Source organism: Mesoplodon mirus, assembly GCF_964341445.2.
Source record: "Mesoplodon mirus genome assembly, chromosome: 4".
NCBI classification, from domain to species: domain Eukaryota; kingdom Metazoa; phylum Chordata; class Mammalia; order Artiodactyla; family Ziphiidae; genus Mesoplodon; species Mesoplodon mirus.
The window spans coordinates 110,261,011-110,286,511 of NC_138979.1; the positions used below are offsets into that span (position 1 = coordinate 110,261,011).

Below are 25,501 nucleotides of genomic sequence, written 5' to 3' on the forward strand. Positions count from 1 at the left end.
TAAGTAAAATACAGCTGTACTACGTTTTACCTTCTGATTCCAAATGACCACTCCCCAACCCCAGCCACTGCCACCCTTCCCTCAGAAGCCATGCAGCAAAATATACAGAGATGGCAAATATTTTTCTCAAGGAAATACATGATGAGGAGAAGATTTTATTCACCAAAAATCCTCTTAGAAATATATGATGAGAAAGAGATTTTATTCACCAAAAGTCCCCTTAGAAAGGGAGAGCTTTCTTTGTTAGAAAAATTCTTTGAAAAACACTAATTCAAAAAGATGTATGCACCCAATGTTCATAGCAGCATTATTTACTATAGCCAAGATATGGAAGCAACCTGAGTGTCCACCAACAGATGAATGGATAAAGAAGATGTGGTGTATGTATACAATGGAATACTACCCAGCCATAAAAGAATCAAATTTTGCCATTTGTGGCAACATGGATGGACGCAGAGTGTACAAATACTGTATGTTTTCATTTATATGTGGAATCTAAAAAATAAAACAAATGAACAATTATAACAAAACAGAAACAGACTCACAGATACAAGAGAATAAACTAGTCATTACCAGAGGCAGCAGTGATGGGAAGAGGGGCAAAACAGATGAAGAGGATAAGAGGTACAAACTACTGGGTGTAAAATAAGTAAGTTACAAGGATGTAATACACAGCATAGGGAATATAGTCAATATTTTATAATAACCGTGTATGGAGTATAATCTATAAAAATATCAAATTATTATGCTATACACCTGAAACTAATATTGTAAGTCAACTGTACTTCAATAATAAAAAAAATTCTTTGATAATTGGGAGTAGAAACTGACACCTGAGGGATACAGAATTTGGTGGATTAGTTGCAGGTGACCAGATGGTTTTATTGGTTGCTCCATAGAAGGAGGAGGAAGAGGAGAGAGGAAAGATAAGAGGTGGGATGAACACAGCAGATGTAAGCTCTCTGCTAGGTCAATCACTGTGGGGCAGGAACAGGCTTTAACAAGCATTAAAGCTCAATGTGGGGGCTTCCCTGGCAGCGCAGTGGTTGAGAATCCACCTGCCAATGCAGGTTCAAGCCCTGATCCGGGCAGACCCCATATGCCACAGGGCAACTAAGCCTGTGCGCCACAACTACTGAGCCCACGTGCCACAACTACTGAAGCCCGTGTGCCTAGACCCCGTGCTCCACAACAAGAGAAGCCACCACAATGAGAAGCCTGCCCACCACAATGAAGAGTAGCCGCTGCTCCCTGAAACTAGAGAAAGCCTTCGCACAGCAAGGAAGGCCCAATGCAGCCAAAAATAAAGTAAATAAATTTTTAAAAAACTCAATGGGAAAAATATTTGCAAATAATATGACTGACAAGGGGTTAATATCCTAAATATATAAACAGCTCATACTACTCAATATCAAAAAAACAAACAACCCAATCAACAAATGGGCAGAAGATCTGAATAGACATTTTTCTGAAGAAGACATACAGATGGCTAATAATGACATGTAAAGATGCTCAACATCCCTGATTATTAGAAAAATGCAAATCAAAGCAACAATGAGATATCACTTCACACCTGTCAGAATGGCTATCATCAAAAAGTCTACAAATAATATATGTTGGAGAGGATGTAGAGAAAAGGGAACCCTCCTACACTGTTGGTGGGAATGTAAATTGGTGCAACCATTATGGAAAACAGTATGGAGGCTCCTCAAAAGACTAAAAAAAGAGAATTAGCATATGATTCAGCAATTCCACTCCTGGGTATATATCTGGAGCAAACCATAATTCAAAAAGATACATGCACCCCAATGTTCATTGCAGCAATATTTACAATAGCCAAGACATGGAAACAACCAAAATGTCCAGCAACAGAGGAGCAGATAAAGAAGATGTGGTATATATATACAATGGAATATTACTCAGTCATAAAAAAGAATGAAATAACGCCCTTTGCAGCAACATGGATGGACCGAGAGATTGTCATACTGAGTGAAGTAAGTCAGACAGAAAGACAAACATCACATGATATTTATATGTGGAATCTTTAAAAATGGTACAAATGAATTTATTTACAAAAAAGAAATAGAGTTACAGATGTAGAAAACAAACTTATGGTTACCGGGGGGGAAAGGGGGGAATAAATTGGGAAACTGGGATTGACATATACACCCTACTATATTTAAAATAGAAAAAAAGCTTAGAGAGAGATTCTTGGGGGATACAGAATTTCAGTTTTTAAAAGAAATAAAGAAGGTACTTGGTATTTTAATTTTTTATATAAAAAATCATGGCCCCTACTTTCATTTGTATGTACTTAGAAGTGACTCCTTTGTCTTGGTACATGATATGTCATTAAATAAATGAATGATTGATTATATCCTTATTTTAAAGATGAGGAAAATAAGGTTTAAAAAGGTTAAATAGCTTTTAAGGACACACACTAGTAAGTTGCAGAGGTAAGATACTAACCCAAATGTATGCCAAGCCATTCCTTTATTTTTCCTTGTCACTACTACCATATCTCCCTACAATGTTCTATCCTGTCCCACATTTTCTATTATTCATATTATACCTATTACTAAGTCCCTGTTCAAATCAAATCCCACCTATTCAATGAAATCTTCCAGATGACTCTTATTCACAGTAATTTCTCCTTTTTTTTTTTTTTACCAGAAAGTTCCTGAGATAGCTCTCAGGGTAAATGGGGGAGGTTATAAGATAAGGTTTGTGGCCTTGGAGAACAGCTCATCCACTTGTGTTCCTCACTCCATATTCAGGCTCTTGGTGCAAAGGCCTACCTGTTTTGCAGGTAATGCACCCTCCATTGGTCCCCAACCTCAGGTAACAGTCTCTCATGATCTGCATATCTCTCCTAAGGACTTATGTGGCTGGTGATGGATGCAACTGTTTCCTTGGTTTGACTGAGCTGAGCTTCCAAGAGAAGCTGCAGAATGAAGCAACTCTGAATAATCTGCATCCCCACCCTGGGATTAGCACTCAGGATACATAAAGCTTTTTCCCTCCTCTCTCCGTCTCTGTTTCTGTTGAAAGAAAGGGTTTCAACCTTTCCCAAATGTGACTCTTCCAAGGTTGTTTCATGAGAAGCAAAAGCTTATTTCCTATTAGCCATTTCCTCATGTTATCACATGGAAAATAGACTTTTCATTGGCCCAACTTCTCCCTTTTCAAATAGAGGCGCATATACCAACATCAGAAATAACAATTTTTGTTGTCAGTGGTCCTTGAAAAGTAATGTAAAAAGATACTTACAGTTGAAAAATATGCTTGTTACTTGTTCTCATTTTCTCATCTCAAGCTGAGACATATACACTCAGAACCTGCAAAAACCACAATAAGTTCTTCTCTAATGTCTTCTGTACTTAAAGTCTTCAGTACATACCCAAGCATCTTATTCAGTAATAATGTGCCACCCTAGTTTGTAACTGCACTAAACATTTAACCCTTAATTGTGTCTACATAAAATGTTGAGATATCCACAATCTGAGAAGTAGTGAATTAAAAGTGCAGGACTACCTGTGCTCAGATCCCACCTCCATCGTTTATCAGCTGTGCGAAGTTAAGTTCCTTAACATCTCAGTCTCATTTTCCTCATTTTAAAATGGTATCCTATCACTTCATAAAATTGTTATATTTAATTTGAAAATAGTAATTAATAAATGATAGCTATATGGGAGTTTATTATGCACCGGGCACCATGTTGAGCACTTTACATCCATTTCATCTAACTGTCAGAGAAATCTGAAGAAACTCAGAAGCAACTAAAATATACTGAAGGAATGAAGCTCAAAGAAGCTAAGAAGGTCCGGGGCTATCAGGATATTGGTAGAGCTGTGAGTGGAGCCCAGGTATGCCTGACCGCAAAGCCCATGTCCCTGACCCCTGCGCTATATTCTGACAACGTCCAGAGTGCCCAGGACAGGGCTGGCACAGAAAGGCCCTGATACATGGCGTTTTGTTTACCATGGGCCCTCTGACATTAGAGAGGACTAGAAGAGTGGTCTTTGAACGCGGGCTCACCAGTTTCCAGCAGGGCCTTGAGCCCACTGGTCAGGGCTACGTGGTCTTCCTAGCCGAGGACTGAGGTGAGATGCAAAATGCACCCTTCTTCACTCCTCTATTCTCTTCCCCCCACAATTGCAGGGCCGAGTGAGTGGCCTGGGGGACGCACTTCTGGAGCCCCTTTTTCCTCTGAGACTCGCAGGCTAGACGAAGCGATCGCGGCCCTGGGTTGGAGGGAGCCTGTTTCCAGTCGGACCGCGTCCGGCGGCGCTTCCGAGCTCCGCGCCTGCGCACTCAGCCCGTCGCCGCGCCGGCCCTGAGGACGTGTGCACGCTGCCTTCGCGGCTCCCGGGCCTTGAGATGCGCGGCTCGCGGGCCCGTGCCAGCTCCAGGTGCGTGAGGAGGATTTCAAGAACCCAGGTGTGAGGTGGAGCGATCCCCCGGGAAAGGTCGGGCCTGCCTCGGTCCCTCCAAGGTGCCCGGGGACCCAGAACGGGGGCGCCACGACCTCAGCTCCTTTGCTTTTCCCACTTCCCCACCTCCTGACTGCAGCTCATGGGGAGCGGGAATCTCTGAGAGGAATTGCAAAAAACGATACTTTCCCCTGCAGTGGGTCGTATCACATGTGGCATTTTCCCCCCTCTCTGTGGCCAAAGCAGTTTTCACCCTTGCCTTTCCTTTCCTGGTGTGGGATTTTGCAGTCTCTGGACTCTGGCTCGACTCCTAGGTGCTTACTGGTTGTGGGCAATTAGGGCGAGGGCCAGTTGTCAGGGTCTGTGTCCTGTGCAATCCCTCTGAGAGGAAGAGGTGAGGGTTCAAGGTCAAGAGAGGGGGCCGGGGGAAGTGGGGCAGAAGAAGCTACAGAGAGGGAAAGGCTGTGATAAATGTCACCAGAGGTTATTCCGTAACTGAAAGTTCTCTAACTTTCTCTCAGTTCTTGTGTTTCTTGTTCATTTACTTTTGTTATAGCCTCACCTTGTTTTAATGTTGTTCGTTAAGACTGGAAAACCAACAGGCTTTCGGCCTTGAAGTATCGTTGGAATTTTTTGAGATCGGTTTTCACAGTTTTACAACGGAGTGTATCTTGCTGTTGTCAGGATAATTTGGGGGTTGACCCATTGAGATTTACCATCTTTTATTTTCACTTTAACGTAGGAAAAATTATACACTGTTGGATTTGTTTTTGAAATATGACCGACAAAAAAGGTCATTTAAGAACACAGAAATCAGTAGAAGTGGGATTTGGAGTTCTATCAAATTACTGTGCATATGCTTAAGTACGCGTGGGACTGCATTTGGAGCTTGGGGATCCCTTAGCTGTCACTTATAAATAGCAGATGAGATCACTGCTTGCCACCAGTGATTCTAACAATATAGGGCTTCCAGTAAGTGCTTTCCCACATGGTGTGGACGCACCTGACAATAGTATCCAGTCTTAGTGCTAGTGTTAGTTGATAAGCCATAGTCTCTTTTTGGCACAGTAACTATAGGTAGTCAATTCCTGTTATAATCAGAAATGGTTGTCATGTGTGTGGTTCTAGTGTGGAATTTTTTTCAAGTGTTCCAAAGAAACTATTAAAGGAAAGAAGAAATACACAATAGGAGCTGAGGACCCTGGCTGCAGGCCAGAATCCTATGTGTGATCTTTCAGGCCCGACCATAGACAATCGCGTGGCTTTGCCTGGCTGGCCTCTTCAGGGGAAGCTGCTCTTGCCACACCAGACTTGTGCATGGCCAGTGCACTGCAGTTTTCTGGAGGGAGTTGCAGTCAAGGACTCACCCCTTCCCTCCCACTAGCCATGCTCATACTGTATTGCATTCCTGGCTCAGGTACTTCCATTCTGAGGGCCTTGGCCGAGGTACTTCCCAGGTGCCTCCACCAATACCTCCTTATTGCAAAGGGAGGGAAGGTGGAGGGGACAGCCTTGACTGAGGTACTTTTCTCCATTTTGACTCAGGACCATTCCACTTTTAGCTCTTCCTTCTCCCCTGGCCCACAGGTCCATAAAGAGGCAGAAACCTTTTGTTCCAGCCTCCTTTGCAGAGAAATGATTGTGTGCATTGCATCCACCTAACCCTCACCTAGTGTTCCGTTTAATCGACCACTGGGGAACCAGTACTTTTTAGCCTCTTGCTTGCACTGTTGCAGTAAGTGAATAAAGACTTGATTATTACTTGCAGTTTGGCTCATTGTCCTAATTGACACCTCAACACCTGATTTTGCCTGACGGGAATTAAATAAATTGCCAAGTTCTTGGCAATTCACTTAATTTTAATCCTCATAACTGCTGCTGTGTTAGCATTTTAGGGATTTGGAGGCCATTCACCTGTAACTTCTCTAACTCAGTGTTGTGAAAGTGCATAGTAATAGCATCAACAGCTGATTGTTGCTAACGTGGATATCTGGGTTATATGGTGTAGTTTATAAATTAATATAGTGGCTTGCAGTCAGATTATTTATTTGTGTGGCATATTACCTTTGGCCTCTAATTAGATTTTTCTGATAAATATTTTGGGGTTATATGGGTCAGTTGAAGAAAATTAATAATCCTTAGTAATCTTGTCTCATCCTATGGGCCCCAATCTTACTTAATAGATTACTTGGCCACTTTGAATAAAGTGATTGATTTGTTGTAGGTTCCTCTGTCTAGTGTGTAAAAAAGTATGCCAGGAACAGGTTTCACAGTTTTTTACCTCCTCCTATAGAAGTTTCACAAAACAGTATTTGTCCTTACCATATGTTATGCAATCTGATATTTTCTACTCTATTAAACAAAAATGCTGATCATGACCCACTAAGGTGATTGCACAATCTACTAATGGGTAGTGACATGCAGTTTGAAAACCACTATGATAAAACAACTAGAAGATAATTTGCTCAATAAATGATTTTTTTTTCTGTTTTTAAATCAGATTCCTGAAGAGAACCACAGTGGGTGTGTTTGTGATTTTGTGTTTAAGGTGTCTTCTAGGAGAAAATAGATAATAGCACACAGCATATATGTTGGATATTCACTAAATCATCTGACAAAAGAACACGGTTTCTGGTAGATTTATCAACTCTCTGATCTCAACTAGAAGGTACAACATTAGAATGAGAGAGCTGGAACAGCTTTTTTTAATCTCTGGCTTCCTTATTTAAGGAAAATGCAGTAGAAGAAGAAGGATGAGAAGAAAATTGGCTTTTCAGTTAGGAGAAGATAGGGTATAAAATGGTTGTGAAAGTTCCTGGTAAGCTTTTGCATGTGTCCTACAGAGGTATATTAGGGAAAGTATCTTTATCTTTATATTAACTGAGACCAAAATGACCTTTTTATTCTACTGCCTGAAAAGTAAACTACACTCAGACTTTCAATTACTTAGCCGTAGATAAGTATATAAGTAGCCAGTGTGTCAACCTCATTGCCTCTGTACTTGTCTTTTAGGACTTCTACAACGAAGTGGAAAGGAGAAATAAAAAGGACTGTACGTTTAGTGTGTTTATCTCTTAGTTAGAAACCCTAAAAATTATATTAAGTAGATAAGGATAAAGTTTTTAAATTTGATTAGTGTTGAGCTAAATAATACCTTACATTTATACATTACTTCAGTTTTCCAACACATTTAGGTGCATTATCTCCATTGATTCTCACAACAACTCAATGTGGTAGGCAGGCCAGAAGGCATTTTTCCTGATTTAGAGATGAGGAATCTATATCTCCTTCTTCTTGCCACCAAGTTCATATGATGGCAAATCCAGGACTAGAATCCAGGTTTTCTGGGACATTTTCTCCCAGTTGTTTATGTTATCTTTGTTGGTCCAAAGAAGTAACTGAGAGTAAATATTGCTGATCATGTGGCTAAGAATTTTGATAACTAAAATATTCCATTCTCAGATTATGTCCAAGGTATGCTATAATTGAATGCAGATATGTCTTATTTTTAGTATTATATTTTATTTCTTGCACTCTTTATCTTTCTAGCCCAATTTTTGAAAAATGACAAATCTACTTAATAGTGGACTAGGAAAATTGGAATTAAAAGATCTATTTAATGTTAAGAAATTCAACTCAGTCCCCTTTTAATGTATCATCTCAATTAATTAGAAATATAGCTTAAAATTATATACATTTTTAAGTATTTCTTTTAAAGACTCCTCATTTTTCTGTATGAGTGAAATTAGTTTAATGATTCTAAAGTATCTAAAATGGTATTAACTTACTTTTAAACACAGGAAAAGTTGAGGTTCCCTATTGCCTTTAATACCATTAGCCAAAGAACAGCTTAAATTATTTCTTTTCATATGAATAAGTAATTTTTAATTAATACATTTTTATTTTTAATTTTTAGACATCTGTGGAGTGTAAGAACACTATGGAGCTCATCAGAGTATATCACTGAAGAATATGATGGCTGAAAACAATTTTAAAATGCTAAAGATTCAACAGTGTGTAGTAGCCAACAAACTACCTAGAAACAGGCCATATATTTGCAATATTTGCTTCAAGCATTTTGAAACACCCTCAAAATTAGCTAGGCATTATCTCATTCATACTGGTCAAAAGCCATTTGAATGTGATGTGTGTCATAAAACCTTTAGACAACTAGTTCATCTGGAAAGACATCAACTAACTCATAATCTGCCTTTTAAATGTAGTATTTGTCCACGCCACTTTAAGAATCTGAAGACATTCGTGAAGCACCAACAGCTTCACAATGAAACTTACCAGAATGATGTTAAACAGGTCAGAAGACTGCTGGAGGCCAAGCAAGAAAAGCCAGTGTATGGAATGTATCATGCTCTTACCACAGAGGAGAGATGGGCATTACACCCGTGCTCCAAGCCTGATCCTACACACAGCCCTACAAAGAAAAAAAAGAATATTCACGCGTGTACAATCTGTGGCAAGCTGTTCCCATCACAGTCAAAACTTGATAGGCATGCACTTATTCATACTGGTCAGAGGCCTTTTAAATGTGTCCTGTGCAGTAAATCTTTTCGACAGTCAACTCACTTAAAAATCCACCAACTCACACATTCAGAGGAAAGACCTTTTCAATGTTGTTTTTGTCAAAAAGGATTTAAGATTCAAAGCAAACTTCTGAAGCATAAACAAATCCATGCCAGGAATAAGACTTTTCAGACTCTTTCATTAAAGGTAAAGAGTCCAGAATCAGGCCCCCTGCCTAATAAATTAAATGCAAAGCAGGATAGTTTTGAAAATGGTGATATATGTGAATCTGAGGAGAATAATCAACTTGATGTCCACTCTATTTATATTGTCCCTTTTCAATGTCCAGAGTGTGAAGAATGTTTTGAATCAGAGCAGACTCTCAGTGGACACAAGTGTTTTCCTGCCAGAAGTGGCAAAATTCCAAGCAGGCTCAAAAGAAGCTACAACTATAAAACCATTGTTAAAAAAATCTTGGCTAAGCTTAAACGTGCTGGGGGTAAAAAATTAGATAATTTTCGATCTGAGAAAAAAGTATTTAAAAACAGTTTCTTGAGAAATTGTGATCTTATTTCTGGTGAGCAGAGCCCTGAACAAACCCAGAGAACATTTATGGGTTCTCTTGGCAAGCATGGAACATATAAGACAGTTGGCAATAAAAAGAAGAAAATGTTGACTTTGCCATTTTCTTGGCAAAAGCACTTCCAGAGCCAAAATATGGGAAAAAACGTAAAAGGTATTCTTACACCAGAGAACATGTTAACTATGGATAATTCTGTGAATAATAAAGATGTGTCTATCTATGGTTCATCAGGTGAGGAATTCTTTGAAAACTGTGAAGTGCTTCAGTGTGGTTTTTCAGTTACAAATGAAAACATCTATACTGGACATAAGATGTGTCCTTGTGACAAATGTGAGAAAGTGTTTCCTTCCGTATCTAAACTACAAAGACACTATTTAATTCATACTGGACAGAGGCCTTTTGGCTGTAATGTTTGTGGGAAATCTTTTAGACAGTCAGCTCACTTGAAAAGACATAAATTAACTCATATTGATAAGATTCCATATAGAAAATCTCTCTGCCAAGTAGAATTGGAAAATTTGAACAAACTTTTCATTCATCAAGGTGATAATGTTAACTATAGTGCTTCCCAGCAATGTCAGGCTCTTGGTTTTCAAAAATACGAGGTCTCAGAGTCAGATCAAACATCAGAAATAAAAGTTAAGGCAGAATCAGAGGATTTCATTCTTGGTACCCCCTATAGGAACAGGCAGCCCTGTCTCTCTAGTGCACTTCTGGAATCAGAGCAGAGCCATCATAGTCATTGTTGTAGTTATTCAGGGCGTACTGAGAGGAACGACGGCCTTCTTTACCAATGCAGTGTTTGTTCTAAAAGTTTTAGGTCCCCATCTAAACTGGAAAGACACTATCTAATTCATGCAGGGCAGAAGCCATTTGAATGCTCAGTTTGTGGCAAAACATTCAGACAGGCTCCTCACTGGAAGAGACATCAACTTACTCACTTTAAGGAATGACCACAAGAGAAAATGGTTGTCTTAAATTCAATTATGTAATTGACAGACCCACTAACATGTGGTCTTTCTGGTGACCTTGCTCTTTAGCCTATGTCATTTATAATGTATTTTTATCAAAAGGCCTGCATTAGATTGAACGATTTCATAGACAGTTGCTTGTCTGCATAGTCAGAGGTAAGATACATAGAAATGTAATACGTTTTAGGAACAACCAAATTAATTTTTAGGGGGAAGAACATGATTTGATGCCATAAAGCAAGTATTTGTTTTATTTTAACATACACTTTGGCTGTATTGAAAATGTAAATCCATGATGTGGTACAAATAATTCAGCCTCATTTTTAAAGGAATTATTCCTTAAGACACGCCATGTCCTTTTATATATGCTCAAAAGACAGAGGCAAAAATTGGTTTTTGGCCACTACAGATAGCCCCACTATATTATTTCATGTATTTTACACCTATGGTCCAAATTCCATTGCAAGATTTTTTCTTACAAGCTAAAAAATATAAAGGCAATAAAAGTGAAAGTGGATGAGAAAACAATAGCATTATTTTCATTGTTCTTTTCCAAGCTGTTTATTCTTAGGACTCCGGTAGCTTCCCCTCCTATTCTATAGGTGATTTGAATTGTTTTTTTGCCCAGCCTGCTGTTATCTTTACCCCCAAAATGTAAACGTAGGAGAGAGGCTAGGATGCACCTGTATACTTTTACCATGTTTACTTAGCAGGAATAATGTTCAAGTGCCATAATCTGTTTGATGATATGTATGCAGTGTCATCTTTTCAGAGGAATGAATGCAATTCATCTACATGCTTATTAATGATTGATAGCAGTAGTTGTAGACTTAAGGCTCACCTGTAGATCTGCATCTCCATAAGACTTTTACATTTACCTTAGCAAAACTTTCTTTTAATACCCCTTTGAGTGGTCCTATGACTAAACTAAATATTCTATTAAGTTTGATCAAACGGCAGTGACTAGGTCTAGTTCTAGTTTTTATTCCTGTTTTTTTGCAAGATTCTAATGCTAAAATATGTTATTTTGATCATTAGTAAATTGTTATTTTAATTAGTAAGGTAATCCCGTATAGGAATAAGATGCTTATGGAATTGAGAGTATCATTCTAAACAGTACTGTCATGATTTGGGGAATATTTAATCAAACTGTAAAAGGCTTGTAATCATACATTGTCCTCACATTTGCCATTTTTAATAAAATCTTTAAGAATGACATTTCCTAGCAATAAGAGAAAATAACCATTATCTTTCTAAGGTGAAAAGAACAGGTGGGTATTTATCCCAGCACTCGCAGATATATGTAGTGACAAGCCCTCTACTGAGAATGGATAAAGGAACAATTTTACATTGTACTGTAAGAATTGTCTTTGTTGGGGGGGGGGACGGGGGAGGAGAAGTCAGTCTGCTTCTTTTACAAGTGAATTTTGAGAAACTTGGGTTTAATTCATAGAGATTAAACTTAACAGTACAGATAAAAGCCCAACGATGTACAAATGTGCAGGAGAATCATGTGTTTTAAAGAATAATTTCTCTTATGTTTCCTTGAGATGTGTTCCTCCAGTGCAAGCAAGGTGATGTTTTATAGAATTTGCTTTACACAGAACTTTTTAAGAACACATCTATTACATAAAAGCAAGGGATAACTAGTTCATGTTTTCCAAGAATAAAGGTTCAAGGGTTTTTTCTTTAATATGTCTGAAATTATATATTTGGGAATTTTCCTAAGCTATTTATGTAATTTTATTTGAAGTTAATGTCTCATATACTCCTTTCCCAACCCTAACAGGAGAATCCTAACAGTGTTGTGCGTGTATGATTATTAGACTTTATTTGCCTAAGTGATACTACTATACATTTTTTTTTGGCCCATGCCTTTTTAAGCTGTTTCATATTGAAAGTTGGAATATTGTAAAAATTTTGTCGAAGAGGTACTGTAGTGCTATTTGAAGTACCTCTAACGAAGTACTTATTTACTTTTATTATCACTACAAGCTGTGGAAACTTTATAGGAATGAAAATAAACTGTATACATCCATGATAAACTATACATCCATGATAAGTTTAAACATTAGATGTTAAATGATGACTTGCTGCATGCTAGAACTGTTATTATTGTTGAATCAATTGCTTTGGTTTTATGAAAAAAATAAACTTTTAAATATCTGTAAAGAAAATTAGAAGAATTTTTGTTTGGGTAATTCCAGGCTGTAGCATGATTATTTACTGAAGTAGTTTGATTGACTGAGTTAGTGAAATTATTGTTTCTTGTTTTGTACTGCAGTAGGGCCTATTAGGACAAAATGTGTGCTGAAAGAAAGTAGATGGTGATTCTTGAAAAATTCAAATTTTAGAATATTTTAAAAATAAAGTTTCAAATTACACAGTTTGAACTTTTTTAAAAGGGAAAATCACATAATACAGGAACAAGGTACTGATTGCCAAACACTTTCCTGGGCCCACTCCAGTCTGCCTTCTACCTTCTGAGCTTTCTACATGGCTAGTTAATCGTTTACTTCCTTGTTCATGTTAAGTTTCTTTGATAGGTCCTTATAACCTACAAATGGATATGTTAACTCCATTGCATGTCACATGATCTATCTGCTTATCCATTTATCTTCCTCCTTGGCCTCCCTCTCCAGATTTGCACTAAAGAAACATAAAATTAGTTCCTCCAATACATATTCTTATTCCCGCTTCCATCTTATCTATGTAGTATTAATTTAAATTAGATACAAACTGTCATACTGTATTCAAAGAAGAGATTTAGTTGAGCCAGGTTTTATTTGTTTTTAGTCCATGATTATGGAAGAAAACTAAAGTGTTTAATTTGCAGAAAACCTTTCAATTTACATTATGTGAGATAACCAATGAGAATTATAGACATTTTTAAGGGATAGCACCAGTGTTTGAAGTCTGCATATCCTATAAGAATCCTTTGTTAGAAGTGAATTGTCAAGGGCTGTTTCATGCAGAATATCTGCTCTTTAGAAGCAGTGAAAGGAAACATTTAATTCCTTTCTTGTTGAGATTTCTCCTATTGCCAGTTAGAAGGGCTTAGAATTTCAGGGCTAACTGCTAGAATTCTATTAGCACTATTCTATTAGAGAACAAAATTCTATTAGAGGAAAAAAGATAACTGAAAAAGAAAAGTGGTACAATGGTATTATTAAACAATATGGAACATGTAATACTTTGCATCTATATTGGCTAACTTCTATTCATTCTTTGAAGTTTGAGTTTAAACACTGCTTCCTCTGGAAGCCTTTTTGATTTACCCTAGCACTCTATTCCCTGTGCTCCCACTGTTTTTTTTTTTTGTTTTTTTTTTTTTTTTTTTGCGGTACGCGGGCCTCTCACTGTTGTGGCCTCTCCTGTTGCGGAGCACAGGCTCCAGACGCGCAGGCTCAGCGGCCATGGCTCATGCGCCCAGCCGCACCGCGTTCTGTGGGATCCTCCCGGACCGGGGCACGAATCCACGTCCCCTGCATCAGCAGGCGGACTCTCAACCACTGTGCCACCAGGGAAGCCCTCCCACTTCTTTTTGTTCATAACTCTATTAATCGTCACTGTTGACTAGTGGTTTTTAAACTTTAGTGTGCACTAGAATCATCTAGAGGGCTTGTTAAAAGCATAGATTGCTGAGCTACACCCTCAGAGTTTCTGATTCAATATTTGGAGTTGGTCCTGAAAATTTGCATTTATACAGGTTAGCTGTTATTGCTGTATTGAAACTATAATTTGAGAACCATTGAGCTAAACTACATGTTTCTGGAAAGCAAGAGAATGCATGATTTTATGTTTTATACATAAAGTATAAAGCAGTATCTGTAATGTTTTTACATCCTCAAATATATACTGAATGTATAAAAGAAGAAATGAATGGAGTCATTATTACAAACTCTTACCTTCTCTGTAAATCTATAATTTCATTTAGAGCCTTTCATTCATTCTTGGAATGAGTTTGCCTTCTAAGATGTTGAGATCAAAGCCAATCCAAAACTTTCTAAACATCCCTCCTCTTCACTCAAAAATGTCTCTCTTCACTCAAAAATGTCTATCTTTACTCCTTACTTTTCTCATGTATCTCAGAATAATAATGTTCTTCCACTTTTCTGAAGCTAGCTTTTCCTTGCTCTCTTTCTCCTTCTGGGAGCTTCATCATTAGTCCCTTCTTTTTTCTGGTGTTTTTAGTTTTTCCCTCTCATTGGTTCCTTAAAGAAAATTTCATGTGTTCCTTATTCAGTTACGATGGTTTTGGCTGCAAGTAGCAGAATGCCTGACTCAAACTGCTTCTTGCAGTGGGGACCTTATTGGCTTATACGACTTGAAGTCCAGCAACTAGATAAACTCTAGGGTTGTTAAATCATATAGTTGACTCTGGTTCCTTCCATCTGCTCTGCCTTTCACAATGACAAGATTATTTTCCTTATGGTTTTAGGATGCTTTGTTTGCAATTAGGGCTGCATGCTTCCTTCATGGGGGGAGGGTGGGACGGTGAGTGAATGAGACACCCAGAAACTCCCCCAAGAGCAAAGATAAGTTTCCTAGAAGTCTACAGTGAACACTACCTCTCTCACCTGCCAGAATTGCTTCACAGCCACATTCCTGAACCAACCACAGATAAAGGAGATAGAATTATGTGGAGCTGGACCTGGACCTCAGCCTACTTCCTTCAAGCACAAGGTTGCCTGAAGATAATACAAATACTGGTCAAATTTGAAGTTGCATTTGGAAAGAAGGGAGAAATGGATAGGCAATCAAAATTTCCACTGCACCAAGCTTAAAAAGAGATAGCAGTTGGGCCAAATAACTTTAGTTTTACCTATTATTTTGGTTACTATTATATTTTACTCTTTGCCTTTTAGGGTCAGAGATATTGAAAATTCATTACACCTACTTCCTCCATTGCCTTTTCGTTCATTAGCTTCTTAGCCCTTTTTTACCTAGTGTTTTCCTCACCACCTCTTGGGAGCTGTTCTATCAGTGATCATTATAGTAGGCATTGTTAGTTGCAACCACATCTTCTCTCTTTCACTGTATATCAGCCAGGTATTCTGGGTAGGACTGATCTTAACTGCAGCTCCAGCAATGGTCATGATCAGTCTAACTCTATCAGAATATTCATCATGACTTAAAGGGATGGGTAACCCAAGACTAAGCCAGTCAATGCACAATGCTACCTTAGCCAGAGTAATTGGCCTGGAAGAACTGACCTAAGTTGATCTGATCAGAGTGAAACCTTGTACTTATTTCAGTGATTGAGGAAGAAGAAGTGAGTGTGGAGAAGTTTTCTCCGTTTAGGTACCATGAAGAATGCTAGTCTGGGGATGAAGTGAAAACACAAAGCAGAGTAGGTTGGGAGTAGTAGGGGGAGCAGTGCCAAAAGAATGGAGCTGGAAGCCTGATCAACCGCCTGAAGCCTAAGTTATCTCTAGACTTTATTTATACCTATAGATTTCCTTTACTTTAAAATCAATTTGAATTAAATTTTCTTTTTCTTACTACAACAAACTGATAATGGTCACCAGTGGTCACCTAATTTCCAAACCCATGGACTTTTTGAAGTTCTTGTCCTTTTAGATTTCTTTGAAGCATTTGACACTATTGACAATCTTGTGTTTTGAAACTCTTGATTACCTGGTTTCTTTGCTTTCTCCCTTCCTTACTTACAAAACTCATTACAGAAAGCTTGTAAAATAAAAGTTATAAAATGAACATATTATAATTTTAGGATGTCCAAAACCATCATTCAAAAACTTGGCTAAGAGAAGTGATATGAAGAGAAGAGAAAGCAGGAAAAAGAGAGAGGGAGAGTTTGAGACAGAGAGGAGAAAGATTATGATACTGCATTTTTTCAGAAATCTACTAGGTATTATAAATTAGAACCTTTCACATAGTTAGATCCACATATGATCTGGAGCTTATTGGCTTAATATCCTCTTGGCCACAAAATCATAAGGTAAATTACAAATTTAACAAATGTTAATTGGCAAATAAATTGCTCATCACTGCCCAGATCTCCTCCTGCTACCTCAGACTGTGTCTCTATACATTGGAACTATCTTTTCCTTTTAAAATCTACTTCTACCTTCTGTCTCTACTCTGTTTCTTCAGTGTCTTCCATGCTTATTCCTTCCTCTTCAATTTTACTTCCAGAACCCAAATTTAGGCCGTGTTACTTTTGCTTTAGATTTGCAATAGTCTCCCAACTGGTATTCCCATCCCCACTTTACCTATTCCAACCCATCTAACAAACTACTGAAAAGTCATCTTCCAAAAGTAGATTTCCAATCAGTGGCTTCCTACTGCCTTCCATGATAAATACAGTCTCCTTTCTCTAGCTTTTAAGGTTTTGACATGTTAAGCCTGATGGCTCACTCTCAACATTCTCCCAGCATGACCTGCTTTTATGGCTTTATCTGTGCTATGACTATACTAGAAATATTGTCCCTGATGTTTTTGATTATCAAAATCTTATCTACCTTTCAAGATTCATCATAAAAGCTATTCAGAAAATCTTATTTTACCTCTTGTTATAGACTCCATTTGTAAATAAAGTGTAATTAGATACTTTATGCATTCAAAATCTGTTGCATTTAAAATTAGGATCATGCAAATTTTCATCTTTAGCTCTATAAATAAAATTTATACAATAGCAAGTAGAAGGAAAAAAGGATTCCACATTTAATTTCTATATCTACAGACACTTTTTTGTTTTTTCCTTCGCAACTGTTTATTTTCAAACAGGCTATAGATGTTACAAAATTCAAAAGTTTCAAAAGGGTGTAAAATGTAAAATAAGACTTCCCTTGCTCCTGTTCTCCCCTCCCCCAGTTCCTCCTCCCTAGAGGCAACCATGTTACCTGTTTCTTGCCTGTGTTCATCCAGGGAAAGTTTACTAGAGGTACATGTTTAATTTATATATGGATTTGGGAGTGGTAGAGGTATGCATTCAAACTCAGTAATAAGAAAACATGCAATTCAATTTAAAAATGGGCAAACAATTTGAATAGAGGCTTCCACAAAGAAGATATATGGATGGCAAATAAGCACATGAACAGACATTCAACATCATTAGTCATTAGGGAAATACAAATTAAAGCTACAGTGAGATATACCACATAACTATTAAAATGGCTAAAATTAAAAAGACTGACCATATCAAGTGTGGGTGAGAAGGAAGAAAAACTGGAACTCTTATATACTACTGGTGTGACTATAAAATGGTACAACTACTTTGGAAAACAGTCAGTTTCTTAAAAATTTAAACATACACATACCATTTGATCCAGCTATTCCTCTCCTAAGTATTTACTTAAGAGAAAGGGAAACACATGTCTACATTAAGACATATATACACGAATACTCTTAGCAGCATTATTTGTAGTGGTCAAAAACTGGAAACAATTTAATGTTCATCCATAGATGAGCAGATTAACAAACTATGGTATGTCCGTAAAATAGAATACTACTCAACAATAAAAAGGCACCAACTATTAATACATGCATCAACATGGATGAATCTCAAAATCATTATGTTGAGTGAAAGAAGAAAGAAAAAATGTACATACTGTATTATTTTCATATTTATAAAATTCTATAAAAAAGGATACTAATCTATATATCTATAGCGACAGAAAGCAGATCAGTGATTGCCTGAGAATGGGTGGGTAGAAATGGGATAGGGATGGATTGCAAAAGGGACTAGGAAAATTTTAGAGACATTGGATATGCTTATTATTATGACTTTGGTGATGGTTTCACATATGTATGACTATTTAAAAAAATAAAATTTTACACCCTATGTGCAGTTCATTATATGTTAATTTATATTTCCATGAATCTGTTAAAAAACAGTTAAAATTGGGGCTTCCCTGGTGGTGCAGTGGTTGAGAGTCCGCCTGCCAATGCAGGGGACACGGGTTCGTGTCCCGGTCCGGGAAGATCCCACATGCCGCGGAGCAGCTGGGCCCGTGAGCCATGGCCGCTGAGCCTGCGCGTCCGGAGCCTGTGCTCCGCAACGGGAGAGGCCACAACAGTGAGTAGGCCCGCGTACCATTAAAAAAAAAAAACAGTTAAAATCAAGCCTCGCATTCCCCGTTTAGTTTTTTTTTCACTAATACTTTTTATAGGGTTGAAAGAAACTCCGAGTCTCCCTCTCCCTCCCCGACCCTACCACAAGAAAACCTTAACCAACACCATCTACCTGGTCACTGAGACATCAATCCCGTCTCCCTGGGTGTTTTCTCTCAGCTTCCCGCTAGGGGGCAGGAGCGGGGAGGTCGAAGCCCTTGCCTCTCTAGCTCAGAGCCAGCGCTTGCATGCACTTCCGGCCCCGTTCTGTTCCGCTTCTCGAAGAATGCACAAGCTGCGGAACGCGTTCCCTGTGGTCTGTAAACGTTGAGGATATTCTGCTCCACGGGTTTTTGCATCTCGGAGTTAGGCAGCCGCAGTCGCTTCTTAGGGGGAAGTGTATCGGGTTCACCGCTGCTCGGAGCGGTCCTTTTTTTCCCACTGGAGCGGAAGGAGAGTGCTGCCATGACGGCCCCTGCTCAGCCCAAGAAAATCGTGGCCCCTACGGTATCCCAGATCAACGCGGAGTTCGTGACTCAGGTGCGCTTGGGCGAGTCTGGTGTGTGTGAAGGGGTGAGGACGCTGAAGCCCTGAGGCCAGGAGGTGGGATTTTTCTTGGGAACGGGAGCACCGAGGAGGCATTCGTTTGTCAATTCATACACTCAAGTCTTTTTACTAAAGAGTAGGTGCTGTGTGCCAGCAACTGTGCTAGCTGTCGGGGAGACCGTGGTGAAAGAGGCTCTGCCCCGAGGAGTTCATGTTCCAGGGGAGACAGACGCATGAAAAGCGAGCTTTGCTACGTTAGAGTTCGTCGCAGGAGCGACGGATTCACAGAAGGAACACCCCAGTCACGTGAGACTGGCAAGAAGTTATCATAGCAGAGGTGATACTGAACTGAGGGTCGAAGGAGGGATAGGCTTATTCTTAGCCTTAGAGTAACCTAGATCTCTGAAAGGAATGGTGAGGATCTGACAAGACACCTGCTCCAAATACATGCATCTACGAAGAGAGCAATCCCGTGGTCAGAGAGCGTTCATTTAAAACCTGTTTATTGTGTTGCATGGTGAACCGCGGTTGGCTTTGAATAGGGAAACATAGCCCTGTACCGCTGAGCAACTTTCCTAATCCTTATTTGTTGCTTTGGGTGTTGGATAAGAGTGCAAGTAGCTCTATGCAGAACTTATTACTCACTTGCTTCTTTCTTCTCTGTGCCCTGTTTCAGAAGATTTGCCAAGGCAGAAGCATAAGAGTCATTTTGAATCCTTAAAGAGTTCTAATTGCCCTTAGGATAATGACCATGGAATCATTCACCTTGTTTTGTCATCTGGCCCATGCGTATATCCAGTTTCCTCTCTTTTTTTCTCCTTTTCTAACAATGTTTAGCCATACTGAACTGCATTTATTTGTGCCATGCAATCTTCCACCTCCTGGCACCTCCTTTCAACATTGTTCCCTCTACTTCATTTTTTTCCTTACCTTTTCTTATATGGTTAATTCATTGTCATCCATCTACATTAATTTGGAGAGGTTTTTCTGGACAAGTTAGACGAGAACTCCCTTTTCCCATAAGCTTGAATTTTTGTGGTAAAAGTTATTAGTTTCCTCCCCTCAGGGGTCTTACATTTTAGAGGCATGAGTGAGACAAATGAACAGGGTAGTTTCAGACAGTGATTATTGCTATCAGGAAAATGAAACGTCATTGTGGCAGACTGGGTCGGGTTTATGAAGAGCAGTCAGGAGAGTCCTGACTAAGACCCGAATGAGCTAAGACCTGAATGCAAAAGCTAAGACCTGAATGCAAAAAAGGAGCCAGTCTGGGGAAGAGCAGCGAAACAGTCCAGGGAGTAGCAAGTGGAAATGCCTTGGTGTGTATGTAAAGAAGCCAGGAGAGCAAACTTAAGAAGTAAGAGGGAGAATGGTATGAGATGAGGGCAGAGAGTATGTAGGGATCCTACCATTTCCCTGCTCCTCCTCCTCCATTATTTCTGAGCACCTGGCACACCTGACCAGAGAAGGGGCTTTTTAATTATTATTGAATGAGTGAGATGTAGAGGTTAAAATTTAGTTTTAAGAAGATCAGATATCTGAACTCTGTGATCTCACTTTCTTTAATGATGGTTAGCATTTTTTAGCAGTAATGTATTTTTAAATTAAGGTACGTACATTGTTTTTTTAAAGACATAATGCTATTGCCACTTAATAGACTACAGTATAGTGTAAATTATAACTTTTATATGTACTGGGAAACCAAAAAATTCATGTGACTTGCTTTATTGAGGTAGTCGCTTTATTGTGGTGGTCTGGAACCAAACCTGCAGTATCTCTGAGGTATCCCTGTATATGTATTTAAATTCACATTTTTCAGGTAAAACCTGCTTTGCTGAAATATAACATACTGACTCTTTTATTCCTGGTAATAACCCACTGATAAACTACAAATTTTTTTTAGGTTTTGTTTAGGTGTGCCTGAGTGTATACTAATCATTTAAAGATTATTGTTTTGCAAATCAACATTCCTGAGGATTTTGAATCTGTTTTTTAGTACTGGCTCACCTGTTAACTAATTGTAGTCTTGGGCAGCTCATTTAATCTTTCTAGACCTGGGTTTCGTTAGCTCTATGCTGAAGATGTTTGACTGTGGTTATTAACTTCACCCTATTGTTTCCATAGGAACAGTTTAAAAAGTATGTTTTGTTTTTTTAAAATCATAGTGGCAGGGTGCCATGCAGGGCATTACTGGCATTCAGTGGATTGGGCCCAAAGATGCTAACTGGTCTGCAAGCCCATATAGTCCCCTTAATAGGTAAATTACTCTGTCTAGCCCCCTTAATAGGTAAATTACTCTATCGCCTCACCCTGTGCCAGTAGTGCCCTGTTAGGAAACAGCTTGTCACTGAATGATCTCAGTCTGTTAGTGGTATGAATCTACAGTGGTATGAATCTATGACTTACTGTTTATACTGTTTACTTTTGCAGTTAGCATGTAAATACTGGGCTCCCCATATCAAGAAAAAATCACCTTTTGATATAAAGGTAAGTATTTTTGGTTTGCAACATCCCTTTTGAATAGGTATGCTCTTTGTATCTTTTTCAAGAGCTAATTCAACAGAAGCTCTTCATAATTTTTTTAAAAGTTAAAATGAATGGTTTTCTAAACTAACAATTACTCATAATAGAAAATTTGTAAAATACAGAAGCCACACATAAGAAAATAAAAATAACTACCCAGAGATAACCTCTACTATCAGTTGTTTTATTTCCTTTAAGCTTTTTTTAAAATGTGTGGGGATTTTCCTGTTTATGGATTCTTAGATTGTTCTGATTTATCATTATTAGGTGATCATGTAATGAATATCTTTGTAAATACACATCAGTTTTCCTACAGTTTTTTAGTTCATGTAGGATAAAATCTATTGTTTTCTCTTTTATTTTTAGGTTTATGAACTGATATAAAGATCTGTAATAATGGTGGAAGAGGTGGGAGTTGTTTAGAGAATTAGATGACTGAGGGCCAGTCATACTCAATTAGGGAAGGGACTTAGGATTCAGGTGACACAATTTAGAATAAACGAAAGGCAGAATTCCTAATGGAGGATTAATTCTCATTGACACAGGTTCTTAAAGAGAGGTCTTATAGAGCTAACATACACGTGCCATTTAACAAGTAGTGAAGACTCGCTTTAAGTTTGCCATTGTAAATTGAGTTGTGATACTCTAGGCACTCTTAATAAAACTGAACTTAATCCCAAATTTCTCACATTATTTGAGCTTAAACGTTTTATTTATAAATATATTTTTGTTTTGCCAGCAATCCCATTTTATTCATCAGGAGGATATTCACAAACTTGACATACATTAATTACTCTTAATTATCAGCCAGGTTGCTTTATCTTACTATATGCTGTTTGTGTATGTTTGTGTTTGTATATGTTGGGTCTGGGGGTTCCTAGGGTCATTTTTCATTAATAACAAAAATATCTTTATGACACTACTAGATTGAGTTGAACTTAATTAGATCAAGGTTTTTAGAGATTAAATTTATATTCAGATCATTTTAGTTAACACTAGATGAAGCTATGTATAAGTTGGTATTTAAAGAAGATTATACCCTTCATTTTATTATTTAATTTGGATTTTGATAAACAGGAAAGCAATGACAAAATTTCATACAAATTCAAGACTTGCTTGCCTCATTGTCTTCCTCCCTTTACCACCCACAAACATTTATTTGAGAAGTATACTTTGAGCAGTTAAAAGACATAGTTGCCATAAAATAATATTATATTATACCATGTTAAACTGCTTGATAATTTTAGAGTTTTTTTTTTAACTACTCTTGTCACTAGCACTACTATTACTTCTGCTACTGATAACTATTATTAAAGGCTTGCCACGTGCCAGGACCTGTACTGAATTCTTTACATGTGTTGTCTTATAGCAACCCCATGGGGTACTTCTTATTATTAGATCCTTTTTGTATACTGGGAAACTGAGCCTTAGAGCAGTCATGCATTTGCAAAGGTTGTAGTCTCCAGCAGTAAAGGTGGATGGTTTGAACCAGGCTTCCAACCCCAGAACCTGACTTCTTATGTATTATACCATCCTACCCACCCTAACCCAAGTAAGTGGAAATTCTGAGGTTTTATCATATGTGCTTGGAAGACAGGATGTAATGAGTAGCATTTGCTTCTGTTATGTCTTTTCACTTTCAGTTTACTTTCTGGTTTTTGAAAGCACTTTGTTAAAACTCTTAGGTGGACCCTGATAACATTTATATACTTAAGTTTTAAAAAATATCCTGATCTTGTGAATTTTTATTTTCCCTAGAAATGAAATAAATACATCATTTTAATAATTATTTCTAGAATTAGTTTTATTTAGATATATTTTATTATTTATTTTTTTCTACTACTTTGCTTTCTGTTATTTTACATTTTGAGGGATATAATGGGATTATAAAAAATCTCAAGTATTATTTCAATAGCAGTGATATTTGATAGCTTTCCTAAACCACCTTGTTTTGTGTAATCTCAGTAATTGAAAACTCTCAATTTAGAGTCTGAAAAAAAGTTATTTGAGATATTAAACATTTTTATATTTTTAACAGGTGATTGAAGATATATATGAGAAAGAAATTGTCAAGTCAAGGTAGGAATGAGTTTAATTTTCATACATAGGAAGTAGATGGGACTAACTTGGATCTCATCTGAACTTCTAAACTAAATGTAATCATAAACTTGGAACTTTCCTTCCTTTTTCTGATTTGGTCATCAAGGAGATGGTGACTAGAAGAACTATATCTAGCTGCTGAAGAGGCATAAGATATTTTTTTGCCTTTTAATTTTTGGCTCAGATTAGAGGGATTAAGTTCTTTAGGGTTTATTTTGTTTTTGAAGGAACGTGAGGAAGAGTAAATATGGAGATTTAAAAATTTCAGTTCAACTAATACTAATTTTCTTATTTTCTGATAAATCTTTTTGAAAGCTTATTTAAAAATTGGAAAAGTAAAATATACATGATAATTAAATACAAAATAATAAAATATGCGTTTTGTACATAATGTATAAACTATATATATAATAAAAAATAAAAATTATTTTGAACAGTACCCAGAAAGGGTAAGTTTCAGTACATCTTCTTTCCTGTCCCTTAACCCTTAGTTTCTTTATTTATGTATACATCTGTTCCAGTTCTCTACCCCTTTGATTTTTTTTTTTTTTTTTTTTTTTTTGCGCTATGCGGGCTTTTCACTGCTGTGGCCTCTCCCGTTGCGGAGCACAGGCTCCGGATGCGCAGGCTCAGCGGCCATGGCTCACGGGCCTAGCCTCTCCGCGGCACGTGGGATCTTCCCGGACCGGGGCACGAACCCGTGTCCCCTGCGTCGGCAGGCGGACTGTCAACCACTGCGCCGCCAGGGAAGCCCCCCTTTGATTTTTTTTTTTTAAACAGCAAAGAGTTTATACTCTACATACCATTCTGCATCATGACTTTTTCTTTTTTAAACAATGTGTCTTGGGCGTATTTCCATATCTGCACCTGTAGATGTATATGCCCAATGAGTATTTTAAAAGGTAACTAACCGTTTTAATATGAAATAGAAACATTTGTGTTATGAATGTCATAGACCTTATAAAATCTCAGATTTTATTTTTTTCATGTGTTTGAGTCTTAGGAGGTAAATTTTACTAAATATTGTAAAGGCAGTGTCAAAATAAGAGGCCAGTCGTTTTTTTTAAAAAAATTATTTATTTATTTATTTATTTATTTATGTTTGGCTGCATTGGGTCTTCGTTGCTGCGTGCAGGCTTTCTCCAGTTGCGGCGATCAGGGGCTACTCTCCGTTGCAGTGCTCAGGCTTCTCATTGCGGTGGCTTCTCTTGTTGTGGAGCACGGGCTCTAGGCGCGCAGGCTTCAGAAGTTGTGGCGCGTGGGCTCAGTAGTTGTGGCTCGCAGGCTCTAGAGCGCAGGCTCAGTCGTTGTGGCGCACAGGCTTAGTTGCTCTGCGGCATGTGGGATCTTCCCAGATCAGTGCTCGAACCTGTGTCCCCTGCACTGGCAGGCAGATTGTCAACCACCGGACCACCAGGGAAGTCCCTGTGCAAACTATTTTAAGAAACAAGTTTTTGGGCAAAATGAAGACAAGAAGAATCTAAGAATGCAAACAACATAAGAAAAGCACTTAAAAATAAAAGACTATTTTACTGACATTGATGATTAATGTCAGCACGTGGGATCTTCCCAGACCAGGGCTCGAACCCGTGCCCCTGCATTGGCAGGCAGATTCTTAACCACTGCGCCACCAGGGAAGTCCTCTAGTTGTTTTGTTTTAGCAGTCGATTCTTGAGCCTGTAGAAGTAGGTAGGGCCAAAGACCATGTTAAGGTTTGTTTGTTTGTTTTAAATTTGAAGAGAAATAGGAAA

At 38.1% G+C, this 25,501-nt stretch overlaps 2 protein-coding genes and 1 long non-coding RNA gene across 5 annotated transcripts in view; 2 read left to right on the top strand and 1 right to left on the bottom strand.

The window, feature by feature from the left end:
• The window catches only part of LOC309802518, a 166,160-nt gene extending 161,911 nt beyond the window's left edge, over positions 1 to 4,249 (bottom strand). For both annotated transcript variants that reach the window (XR_014293815.1, XR_014293816.1), the window contains exons 1-2: positions 4,039 to 4,249; positions 3,271 to 3,338 (exon numbers count right to left, since the gene is read on the bottom strand). This is a non-coding gene — a long non-coding RNA (uncharacterized lncRNA). The remainder of the gene's footprint in view (positions 1 to 3,270; positions 3,339 to 4,038) is intronic.
• Positions 4,250 to 4,323: 74 nt separating this feature from the next.
• Positions 4,324 to 12,771, top strand: ZNF770 (zinc finger protein 770). 2 transcript variants are annotated; one of them, XM_082619196.1, is made up of 2 exons: positions 4,324 to 4,412; positions 8,350 to 12,770. In XM_082619196.1, exon 2 carries the CDS (start codon positions 8,406 to 8,408, stop codon positions 10,485 to 10,487), a length of 2,082 nt encoding a protein of 693 aa, XP_082475322.1. In that variant the 5' UTR covers positions 4,324 to 4,412; positions 8,350 to 8,405; the 3' UTR covers positions 10,488 to 12,770. The 2 variants fall into 2 exon arrangements, with proteins under 2 accessions (XP_082475322.1, XP_082475323.1); XM_082619197.1 differs by having other exon boundaries at positions 4,333 to 4,440; positions 8,350 to 12,771.
• Positions 12,772 to 18,851: 6,080 nt separating this feature from the next.
• Positions 18,852 to 25,501, top strand: part of AQR (aquarius intron-binding spliceosomal factor) — a 109,703-nt gene continuing 103,053 nt past the window's right edge. The window contains exons 1-3 of the mRNA XM_082618127.1: positions 18,852 to 19,121; positions 21,558 to 21,614; positions 23,689 to 23,729. Coding sequence (XP_082474253.1) covers positions 19,047 to 19,121; positions 21,558 to 21,614; positions 23,689 to 23,729 — 173 coding nt within the window. The 5' untranslated portion in view covers positions 18,852 to 19,046. The remainder of the gene's footprint in view (positions 19,122 to 21,557; positions 21,615 to 23,688; positions 23,730 to 25,501) is intronic.